Source organism: Eschscholzia californica, unplaced genomic scaffold, assembly GCF_041429995.1.
Source record: "Eschscholzia californica isolate CP2 unplaced genomic scaffold, dmEscCali1.0.p SCAF_4, whole genome shotgun sequence".
NCBI lineage: Eukaryota > Viridiplantae > Streptophyta > Magnoliopsida > Ranunculales > Papaveraceae > Eschscholzia > Eschscholzia californica.
In genome coordinates, this window is record NW_028238461.1 from 34,057,607 (window position 1) to 34,069,654 (window position 12,048).

At 36.9% G+C, this 12,048-nt stretch overlaps 1 protein-coding gene across 1 annotated transcript; it reads right to left on the bottom strand.

The window, feature by feature from the left end:
• Positions 1-6,845: 6,845 nt before the first annotated feature.
• Positions 6,846-11,289, bottom strand: TL29 (ascorbate peroxidase 4). Its single transcript, XM_086672929.1, has 11 exons — positions 11,060-11,289; positions 10,778-10,876; positions 10,471-10,546; positions 10,356-10,390; positions 10,196-10,261; positions 10,066-10,106; positions 9,523-9,653; positions 8,633-8,739; positions 8,402-8,539; positions 7,706-7,840; positions 6,846-7,230 (listed from the first exon to the last, which is right to left on the bottom strand). Exons 1-11 carry the CDS (start codon positions 11,156-11,158, stop codon positions 7,120-7,122), a joined length of 1,038 nt encoding a protein of 345 aa, XP_086529055.1. The 5' UTR covers positions 11,159-11,289; the 3' UTR covers positions 6,846-7,119.
• Between the last annotated feature and the right edge of the window lie 759 nt (positions 11,290-12,048).

The following is a 12,048-nucleotide window of genomic DNA, read 5'->3' on the forward strand; positions in this document are numbered from 1 at the left end:
GGACAGACACCGGATGGCTGCTCGGTACGACTCGTATGTGCACGGAATAGCAGCTCTCGGCACGGATCTAGGCATTTTTGGCCGGAACTTCATCATTTGGCCGGATTTGTTCTCAACTTTGGCCGGATTATTTCTAGGGTTCCGGCCATAATCTTGGTCGGAAAACTTGGGGCTTCTACTCCCCATGCTTTTACCTTGCTTCCCATGTGGTTTGATTTCATTTTGGGTTAGAAATTTCTAGAGATGAAAGTTAGGGTTTAGCTTTAATGGAGGTTGTAATCTAAATGGAGAAGATGATGGTGGTCGCTATGGGGAACCCAGAAAATTGCTAAGGGGAGATCGGCTGCAACTAAAAACTCATATTTTCTGACAATCTTAGCCTCGAACCACATCGAAAAAGGGGGATTCTCTCATCATTTTCTTTCCATTTCTTATTCAATCACCATATTTAGCTAACTTTAGTGTGTCGATTATATGAGATGAAATGTGATGAATTCGTGATTATGTTTAAATGATTTGATGTTTTGATTATAAATTGATGTTCATTAATTTCGATTATCGTTTTGATCGTATTTTCATGTGTCTTGTCAAGCACTTCGCATAGTTAATACACGAAACGAAGTATTCGATATCGATCGTAGTCTAAGTCATAATTTCATGTGTTGATGAGTACGTAAAGTACTCTTTTTTCGGACTATATTTTACGGTCTTTACATGTAATTTTGGTGGAAATGATTTAAGTTACATGGTTTTTGCAGGAAACTCCCTAAAATACAAAGAAGTTATTAATTATAAGAAGCTGGTGAAGATATTTGATTGACTGGTGACTTGGTGGTTGAAGATTCTAAAAATATAGTTAATATGAGGTGCGTTCTGCAGTTGAGCTATCTACAGGGGGCAATTTTGGATTATAAGGGACTGAAATGTGAGAAACAGGAAATAGCATTGCTGCCCACGTGAATGAGAATTATGGTAATGGTGACGTCATCGTGGCGTCACTATGACATCAGCAACAATTTTTTTGGCAGTTCTTAAATTTCCTGTTTTGAAGAAAGACCGGCTCTAGGGGGCTATTTCAGTGAGTTTGGTATCTCTAAGGGGACAAACTAGAATTGACCCTTCTCTTTTAAGAATGAGTTAATTCCTATATGGCCCCCTACTTTGTGACCAGCTTCCTTTATGACCCCCTTTTTTTCGTAAATTCAAATATGACCCCCTATTTTCAGGTAAATGTCATTACTACCCTTCCTAATTCTAAATTTAAAACATTGAAACAAAATTATTACCACCTCACCCCTCTCTCCCTCCCTCATCTCACCCTACACCTCACCCTTCTCTCTCTCTCTCTCCACTTCACCTCTCTCTCTCCAACTCACCTCTCTCTCTCTCCAACTCACCCCTTTCTTCTCCGGTAAGGTGGCCGGCCGAAAAATTTTCCGGCCGGCCACCTTCAAACTAAAAAAAAATAAAAAAATTTCTCTCTCCTCTCTCTCTCTCTAAAACTCCGGCGAAGGGGGTTTCCCTTCGCCGGAGAGAGAGAGGAGAGAGAAATTTTTTATTTTTTATTTTAAATTTGAAGGTGGCCGGCCGGAAAATTTTCCGGCCGGCCACCTCACCGGAGAAGAAAGGGGTGAGTTGGAGAGAGAGAGAGAGAGGTGAGTTGGAGAGAGAGAGGTGAATTGGAGAGAGAGAGGTGAATTGGAGAGAGAGAGGTGAATTGGAGAGAGAGAGAGAAGGGTGAGGTGTAGGGTGAGATGAGGTGGAGGGAGAGAGGGGTGAGGTGGAAATAATTTTGTTTTAATGTTTTAAATTTAGAATTAGGAAGGGTAGTAATGACATTTACCTGAAAATAGGGGGTCATATTTGAATTTACGAAAAAAATGGGGCCATAAAGGAAGCTGGTCACAAAGTAGGGGGCCATATAGGAATTAACTCTTTAAGAATCAACACCCCCGGTTGGTGAGAAATATAAGAGCAACTCCAATGTGGGGGGGCTGGGGCTCCCAAATTCAAAATTTGGGAGCCCTAGCCCCAGCCCACATGCTCCAACCCGGGAGCCCCGGGGCTGGGCTCCCGGTGGGGCTGGGAGCCCCATGCTCCCTGGCTCCCAAATGGGAGCCCCGGCTGAGGGGCTCCCAGCCCCAAATATGGCCGTTGGGGGTATCCCAACGACCATATTTGGGGTGGATCCCCTAAAACTTCTTTTTAAATTTTTTTAATTTTTTTAATTTTTTTTTAATTAATTTTTTTTCAAAAAATATAAATTGTTTTAAATTTGTTTTTCCAATCATTTCTCTAATTTTTTCTTTTTTTAATTTTTTTTATATTTTCAAAATTCCTTCTCTCTCTAACATAATATTAAATTTCAATTTTATATTTAAAATTAATAATTTATAGTTGTCCCAAAATTGGGAGCCGAGCCCCACATTGGACTTGCCCTAAGTTGATGATCAGCGCCTAAATATTTGATGCTCCAAGACCAAGAGGAGAGAGAAGGAAGAGAGAGAGAGAATAATCCCAAGAGATGACGAGAGGAAAGCAGAAGATTGAAGCACAAAAGAAAAATGCAGAGAAGAATCAGAAAAACAAGGGATCTCAATTTGAAGCCAGAGCTGTTGCCCTCAAAGTCACCTGCCCTATCTGCAAGGTAGCCCCCAAACCCTAGAATTTATGTGTTTGATTTCGTCTTTACAAGATTAATTATTACCGTTCACCACTAAATTTGTGATTGTTAAAGAAATCAATTGTCCCTTATATTCTGTAATCACCAGTGAACCCTAATTAAAAGAAGGTGTTTTTTTCTAGTTATCTAGGATCAACTGGAATGGATCTGGTTTTTTCTAGTAGTATGAATATTGGTGGTGTAAGTAAGAGTTTATTTACAGTGTGCAAATTCATTGGATATAAAGATTTCTACATACAGAATTGAGTAAGTTATATTTTTCTAGGTTTAGGAAGGTACAGCTTGAGGAACATTGCAAGTGCTGTGGTGCTTTTGGTTAGCTGAGTAATCGGCTTTCGCTATAAATTCAGATATTTTGTTTGATTGTTTATACCCATCTTGGTGTTTGAATGAATGAAAAAAATTGATATATTACGACATCAATGCCATAGATGTATAATAACTGTATCAAAATGCATCTTTGATGATTAGAATAAAATGTCTAAGGTGCTGTTTTGTATCTGATGACTTTTTTCCTATAACGCTATCGTACCCTGCTTATGCATTGGTGAGTGCTATCATAATGGTCCACCTTTCTGTTAGTCCATATAAATTTGACAAATTAGGGCATGATTTGTTTTTATTTCTAAACAAAGCTAGTTAGCTTAGGATATTCACACTTTACTTGCTTCATATTGTCAAAGCTCCATATAATGCAAAAATGATACAAAATAGAAATGAATTTTGTATTTTTGTATGTGTGCATTCTGCTTGATAGAAATATGAAAATCAATATTTCGTTATGAGCACACATCCAATAAACATTTCATTACGATGTGTTAAATATGAAAGTTTCTTCGGTAGGCGAAATGAGTTTGCTTATATAAGAAAAACAGTTTTTGAAGGATTTCAATAAGACAAGGAAAATGATGAAAATATAGACCGAAGAATATGAGGAAATGCCCAAAGTGCAAGACTCTCAAAAGGAGGAATTATAAACTAAAATCCTATTAGATATTTTTGTCCTTTAAAAAAGTGAAGGTAGGATTTAGATTCACTGTTTAGTGAATTCAGTGATCTTGATTCCATGGAAGTTCAAGTAAGCCATGGATGTTGTTGGTTCATTCATTTCTTACAATTGTAATCTCTGAAATAATCAATATCTCAAGAAGCTTCCTGCTTCAGTTTCATAATCCACTTCTGCTTAAAGTTATGCGACAAAAACGTGGAATAACTTCTAGTTTAAGATGACGATCTTTGTTAATTCTCTGATTAGTAATTACTCCTTCACATATACTGAGACAGGAGACTAGAGTCACCTTCATGATAGTGAAGCATTTTTCTATCCGACTATGGAGCAATTTAATCACTCAACCTTCTTGTTAACAATTTGGTTGCGTTATTTCTTTTTTTTTGTCCAAGTGATATGGTGATTGGTATCCAGAGCTGTAGATATTGTCGATAATTTTTCTGTTCAAATGTTTTGCCTCAAATGTGTAATTGTCTGTAATATGTTCTCAGGTGCAACTAGCTAATGCAAATCAGCTCGGTGATCACTACTCGTCCAAACATCCGAAAGAGAAACCACCCAGTGACTCAAGTTGATTTACTACTTAAAGAACAAAGAGAAAACGATTTCTAAACCATTCTCTTGGTATGTATGTGTAATCTTATAATGGAGTCAAACTTTACTGTATTTCTTCATCCTTTTGGTGAAGCTCTTCTTTCTGGTTGTACTTAAAAATAAATAACAAACGTCTCAATATGAATGTGATATGCTTAAAAGACCGTGTTTCTTTTCACACAAACTTGAGCGTCCAATTTCGGTGTTTGGATTTCATTTCGGCCTCGTTCTCTTACCACATCTTAATGTATGGTCTTTATATGAACTATGAATTGTTATCCCATTTGTAGGTGAGACTTTTTCTTCCACGAATATTAAGCCACCCTTAATTTTTGCTGTTATTAAGCCACCCTTAATTTTTGCTGTACCGAGGTTCATCTACAAGGTGGAAGGCGCTCACTAACTGCCGAAACTCATAGATGTTGTAGTGTTCCATAGGCCGTTCATAACTTCATATACCCCACTTGGTCATTTCGAATTTTGTGGCCATTCATAGTGTTTGACTAGTCTTTTGGAACACTTGGTTTATGGAATTCTAGTATGGGAGATTTTATAGGGCCCCCTCATTTTTGTTAAAAGGACCCCCCTCAATGATAATTTACCAAGTGAAATGGTTCATGGGGAGGCTTTTTAACAAAATTGGGGAGGCCCTATAAAATTTCCCTTCTAGTATTTCTAAGGACAGCAAAAGGTCAGGTTGTGCCGAAAATGCACTACATTTAGATTTGAACCCTGAGATTGAGGGTATATTTTTCTTTTCACATGGACCTTAACTGAATGGAAGGGAAGAAAGTATCTTGTTTAGAATATATGATCTTCTTTAACGGATTTACACGTCCCAAGTTTATCTCCAATAATGGAGATTATATCTTTCAAATTCTCTTCAAACCCTCTTCAATTACTCTTCCTAAACTTATCTTATGATTGAGATTATACATTCGCAACTTATCTTTAAACCCTCTTTCATGGCTAAATAACACTTTTCACACTTATTTCTCAGGATTGAAATAATGTATTTGATAGAACTGTCTATGCCCAACGGGCACAGGTTATACTCTACATACATGATGAATTGAATAAGTTTTCCAATTGTCATCGTGAAAGAGAACTCGGATCCTAAAAGAGATATAAAGACCCTTTTTTTTGTATAGAGTCTAGAGCCTATTTAATCTACCTTTACTTTCTTTTGTATATTTAACAATCCTAATTTAATAAATCATAGATTTCTACTTCTATTAAGAATTGAATGTTGAACTTTTAGGTTTCAGAGTGGGTGTTTAACCACTAAACCAAGAGGTATATGGTTCGTGCCGATTCTACACCTCTCTCAACTATGACATCACTCCTCTCTCAACTAGGAGATGGGGCACGCGGGTAGGCTAATCTAACCAACCTCACGTCATTTACATTCATAAAAATTAAAACTTAAAAGACGTTTTATATTTAAAGAAAAATGTTATTATCATGTCTCCTTCCACCAAGGGGAAGAAAATTTTCTAAATATGAGAAAGAAACAACAGGTGAGGTTTGAAACCCACCTTTGACAAAAACTACCACCAACAACTGCAAAGTCTAAATTGCTTTCCTTATAAACGATCTCAATCCATCTTTTCTTCTTCTAAAACTCATTTGAAAGTAGCATTCCAATTAGCAGGAAGAATGCCTTTAAGCTCAACAAAAAGGCAAGCAGGATCAAAATCATCACCTTCAACCTTGAAAAGTTTTGGAGAAGTTTTTCCACTTTTACTAGCATCATTACCTTCAACACTGAATTTTTTTGGAGAACTGTTTCCACATTTATTAGCATCCAAATCCTTAGCAGCTTTACGAGCTTGGAGTCTAGTTGTCATAGGGGTACTATTGTAATCTTTTCTCGGTAGGGACGTTTTTTCCTTTTTGATTGTACTATTATCTTCAAAATTCTTTCGAACAACTTTAGGAGACTTGGGACTAGATGAAGATCTACCACCATCCTTGTCGATATCAGCGTTATTCTTCTTTGTCTTTTTCGAGTTGCCATTTTGTATACTAGTACCAGTACCGATATTAGGTCTTCTCGATCGTTCCTCTTCCAAATGACCTATAATAGCGTCGTAAGTACACTTTGCTCCATAATTTTCAACAACAATTTTCCATTCTTCAGAGTTTACCAAAGCTTGCACTTTAGATGGATTAAGAGGTATACTAGGATCCAAAAACTCCTTAGGGAAGTTATGAAGTTCTTTAGTTGTGGGTTCTCCCATGGTTTCTTCACTCTTGAAGGAGTATTGATTTCTGTGAGAAACTTCCCATTCTCATTACAATATATACATACCCAAACAGATCTCTAATTTTCTTTTTAGATTTCTCGCGAAGTTTGCGCGATTCTACACTATTAAATTTACCAAAATCTTTAAAGATATTGTATTAATATCAGATTCATTGCTTGGTAGAGTTGTTGGAAATTAAACTGTCATCCGAAATTGAACTTGTTGAGATTGTGATCAATTTTACCTTTTTTATCTTCATTATTAACCTTTGGTTTAATGAAAATGTCATATCACATTATCATTATATAAATTGTATGAAATTTAATATTGGTTTCATGATATTGACATCTATAATTATGATGTCACATTTACAATACCTACAAACAATTCATACAAAACCAACCTTTTTTAGGTTGAATTTCAATATCTCTCCATTTGCCCATCTTGATTGGGCCATGAGTTCCCCATTTGCAAGCTCCTTCCGAAAAAATTGAGAAAAAAAATATCTTCATGAAATTCTCACCATTGATAGCATTCTTCAAGCTTCTGAAATAAGATTGCCTCCATCATCTTCATAACGTTCTCTATAGTTTAAGTTTGCTAAAATCAACTTTCTTGACTGGATATGAGTATTGCTCATAGTTAATTTTTTGCCCAAGGCAACCCAATTTTGTGAGGGTAGTTATCAGATCAACCTGAGAAGAGTTCAATTCTAATTACAGTTAGTCGTGAAGAAAGAAAAGGACCAAGTATTGACAAGATTTTGACTCACGTACGTGTTACGTTGGGCCTTAAGAAGTACGACTTGGACTCGGCTCGGCCAAGGTCCGGACTCCGACTCGATTCAGCCAAGGTCCAAGTCCGAGTCAAGAGCCGAGTCACTCGGCCGAGTCAGGAGACTACTAAACTATAGGAAGTACTTACTAGTAATAGACTTTTTCCTTTTATTTCTAAGAAATCTTTTGGTATCTCAAAGATTTTAAATATTTTACCAAATACCAACTTAATTGCAAGTTTTACAACTATTTAGTACGCTTGGTATCCCAAAGATTACTAGTAATAGACTTTTTCCTTTTGAAAACCACCCAACAATGAGCGGAGAGGCCCTAGTTATTAACTTTGTTATGAAACTTGCTTTTGTTAATGTAGGACTATTGTCACAATACTCACCTCATAATCGGTCTGAGAAACTGTTTCTCGGCTACGTTGGTACTTTTGAACCCATGGAAAAACATCTTTATCTGTTGCAAGTAAAGTCTCGGTTGCTAGTTGATCAGGACCTAAGAACGCAGACATCACCGCTAGCTGCAAAAAACACGAGTCAGTAAGTTAATATATGTGTTTGTGTGTGTGTGTCAACCGCGTTTTATGATGAGGATATTAAGTTGCCGAATAATGGATATTTTTTACCAGTAATTTCAGTTCATTATACAGTTAATATAACAAATCCATTAACTTTGCTCTCTAAATCAAACATCTCTGGACTCTTGCTTCCTACTTCGAACTGTTCTGATAATCCCACATTGGTCGCGGATGAGCATATGGTCAGTCCGTATGTGTGTCGGGGAAGCCTTATCTCTTGAGCTAGCTTCCAGGGTGAGAGAGAGCCAAGACCACCAAACAAGGGTATATCAGAGCCAAGGGAACAACAAATTCCAACCTTATGTCCCATCAAAGTTCAAACCTGGTTTTCTGAGGGGAGAGATTGTTGGAACAATTCCACATTGATTTGGGGAAGGGACAGGTGATCAATTTATAAAATAGGGATAAAGTTTCACCTCTTGATCTACCTTTTGGGTTGGAAAATGCTCAGGAACATCTAACATAGACAAAGATAAGAGAACTAGAAAAATAGAACAGAAATACCTGGCGAGGGCCAAATCCGACAGCTGAAAATTTATCTTTCATCTCTTGAACTGAGGCCTTCTGCCATACTGGAACTCTTCCCTCAGGATCAGGTTCTTGTGTATCCGAACGTCCTAATTGTTTATCGAACAAGGTCCACTGAAATACAGTTAAGGATTAAATGGACAGAATATTGCATGATGAACTTTCAGGATTCTTTATCTTTGTTAGATAGATTTATTAGAACCAAACCTGTCCAGTTGAACCATAAGCAGAATATAATAAGTTTCCTTTTTCTTCATTCCCTCCACATTTTCGGATTGCCGCATTAAGAAAAGTTCTTTTCACTGCTGATTGTGCTGCATTTTTCACGAAAGGGAGACCTTGCAAATCTTAGTACTCTAACCGATGACAAAAGCTAAAGAAATAAGAGACAAGATTACCACTTAAATATGAGCTTTTGGTTGGGTTGTTGAGACAGCAAAAGTGTTCATGTTTGAGTTTATCATTTGCATACATTCTTATCGGATTCATCGAAGTTCATTATGTCAATGATTTTGTGATTATAGTTCTACATGATCACAAGGAAGTCTCATGACCCAAAATGTTATCCATGGCCTCTCCTACAAACTTAATAAGGTATTGTTGTTAAGTTCACATGTGATGGGCCAGGAATCATATATTTTCTTACAACACCCAACAACAAGACATTCGCAGGGATCAAAGATCGTCAAAATGACGGGGGCACATGAGAATAGTCTCATAGGGGAAAAAGTAAGTTTCATGACCGAAGTGTTTTTTTTTAAGTCATGACCAAGAATATGATATCCTAGGTTTCTCAATACCAAACGGTTTGGAGTTAGATTGCCACACACTTTATATGGTATCAGTCCATCAGAGTTAGGCCGGCACGTAATAGGCCCAATAGTCATGTGTGTTCCATGCCACCCAACAAATAGATACCCATTAGGTTCAAACAAAATCAAACATGATAACGCGTGAAAATAATCTGAGATGGACAAACGCAAGTCGCATGACCATGAATGTAAAGTCTAGTGTCTCTCTACTTATTTCCGGTTGGTTTTGAGTTAGATGCCTACTAATTTGGTAATGATCTATTTCATTTGTCCGCTATATCTAACCTGCATATTGGAAGAGGTCTGAGTATGAAATTGGTCCACCCTTTGAATACGAGTCAATCTCCTTTTTCACTTCTTCTAAAAGATTTAAAGCAGCAGAAAGTCCTTCATTTTCGGGTCTGCTTATCTCTGAACTTTAAGCAATAAATAGAAGACAATGACCAACAGAGCCACATTAGTGTTGTATAATATTTATAATCTCATACAAACATTTCTATGTAATCGAAAGCAATTATGTACTAAATTCATATTTGGTAAGTAAATGGATGAGATGATCTAGTTTAAGTTCATGGACGACAATTCAAAGAGTCCACTCAAAATACAATGCAGGTAACATGTAACATCTACCCTATGGTGTTCGAGGCGAGAAGCAAGCCAAGTCAATGAACCTCTTGCCTCGCCTATATGACTCACTTCGCCTTTGCTCGCATAGCAAGCACCTCTGATCGTGATGAATGGATCTCAGATGTCTCCCCCCTTCATCCGTCTTATGTATTTCATGTGTTTATTCATATAATATTCATAATAGTTTTATAGATCATCTACCTGAACCGGATTGACCCATTAGGACCTCCTGTTTTTGTGGCCTACAAAATTTATTGAAGCGCAATTAAATTATTAATAAAAACGCGACTACTACTTAAAAACAAAAATCAGGTTTGTTTCGGGATTCAACCTTGTCATAAGTGATTGCGTCATTCAGAGCTAAAGTCAGTAATGATGTGACGAGCTCCGGATTCGCCTATACATGAAAGGGAAATACCAAAATATCTCTAACACTCTAAAAGGTTGATAAAAACGTCAACATTACTTCAACAAAATCTGCATAAGCTCACCTTTAAAGCAGTATATAATGTTCCTTTAACTTTAGCTGTAAATTATTCAAAAAGATTAGCTTACAATATTGGCTCTCTTGCATGAGAAGCTCGATAGTGGGTTTGAAGAACTTACACAAGAACTCCGATCGCTGTCTTAGCTGGATCAGATCAGCAGCCATGGCTGTTTCGACGAATGATCCTGAGCTCATCTAAGGAGGGGTGAGTGGATCACAACTGACAGAAACTCTCTCTCACACGCGCGCACACACACACAAACACGTGTATATATATATAAAGCAGATTTGTTCTTATAAAATAAATTTTTGTAAGTACTATAGGTATAACAGTTTCAAGTTTTATTCAATTGAGTTCGATGAACAAAGTATAATATTCGGGTAGAATGCAGTTTTTTGCCGTACTAGTTAGAAGAGTATACATACAATGCTAATTGTAGCGCCAAAGCTTTTCAAGACATCTCTTCGACTAAATCCATCTTCGTTATAAACTAAAGATTCATTCTTTTTGCAGTAGATTTTTCCCTGTTTTACCACATCAAAATAGCAATGAGGGTAAAATATATGCAACCAAGGATTACTGATAAGTTTCACTTAGTTTGTCACCAATTTATGGTTTCAAATCCTTTCTGCTAGAGTTTTACTCAGAGTCTTACTCAAAAGTTAATGTAGTCGAAAGCTAATACTAGGAGAAACAGGAATACTTACAGAGGATTGTTTGAGTGCAGTGGGGAGGGTTGGTGATGTTGGGATAAAAGAAGAGGAAGGGAGGTTTGAGAGGAAAGAAAGTGTTGTTGTAACTGCCATAACTGATTTAACTAACTTTTTCTTCTACATTAACTAACCTACCTCCCTCTTCTGTTTTTCAGTGTTGAAATTGAAAGAGAGAAGAGGAAGTTTCTTCCATGGAGGGTGAAAAAATGATACTCAAAGAATACACGTGGCATACTCCCATTGGTCCTCTTATAAAAACGTTATCTTAATTGGATAAATCATTAATGCACCCAATTTTACATGTTCCACCCCACTTGAATGTACACTTGACTCACACTTTTCTGTCCGTCCACGTAGAAAAGTCATTGAATGGTTATACCTTTTCTACTTTTTGTTTCCAATTATCACCTTTGGATGGATGTTATTGGTAATGCTAAGTGTATCAAAAGTTTTGACTTAATTTATGACTTGAAAGAGTCGGCAAGTGATTGAAAGAGATTGAAAGTTTGACCACAATCCAGACTGTTCTTCTTCGAAAGTGAGTCAGCAAGTCATAAATTATAAATTAAGTAAAAACTTTTTGTACATGTAGCGCTCTCTGTAGCAATAAATCAAACTATATGACTTGTATTGAGTTAGCCTCGGCAGAGAAGAAATGAGGTACAAAGAACTGAACAAGAACCAAACTAGGTCTTCGTCTATGCACCGTTGCGCCTCATGTGCTCGACATCATCGTATGTCGATACAGGATAGTACCGATTGCATTTCAGTAGTGTTGTTTCAGATGGAAATCATCGGATGATTCGCTCATGAATAGCAACCTCTGTTAGTAGTAGGATTTGAATAAAATCTAATAACTACTTCTATTGAGCTAAAGAGACTTTCACAACACAAATTACTTTAGTCCCACATCTCTCAAAGAGAAAAACAAACTTGTGTTTATAAGGATAAAGTTGGGTGTAAAGGGGTGTGGCCCTTGGGGT

Coding starts and splice junctions, on each gene's coding strand:
- TL29 (XM_086672929.1), bottom strand. CDS start 11,158: ATGGCAGTTACAACAACACTTTCTTTCCTCTCAAACCTCCCTTCCTCT. Junction 8,740..9,522: donor AGACCTCTTCCAATATGCAG/GTTAGATATAGC, acceptor TGAAAAATGCAG/CACAATCAGCAGTGAAAAGA. Junction 8,540..8,632: donor CTTATGGTTCAACTGGACAG/GTTTGGTTCTAA, acceptor ACTGTATTTCAG/TGGACCTTGTTCGATAAACA.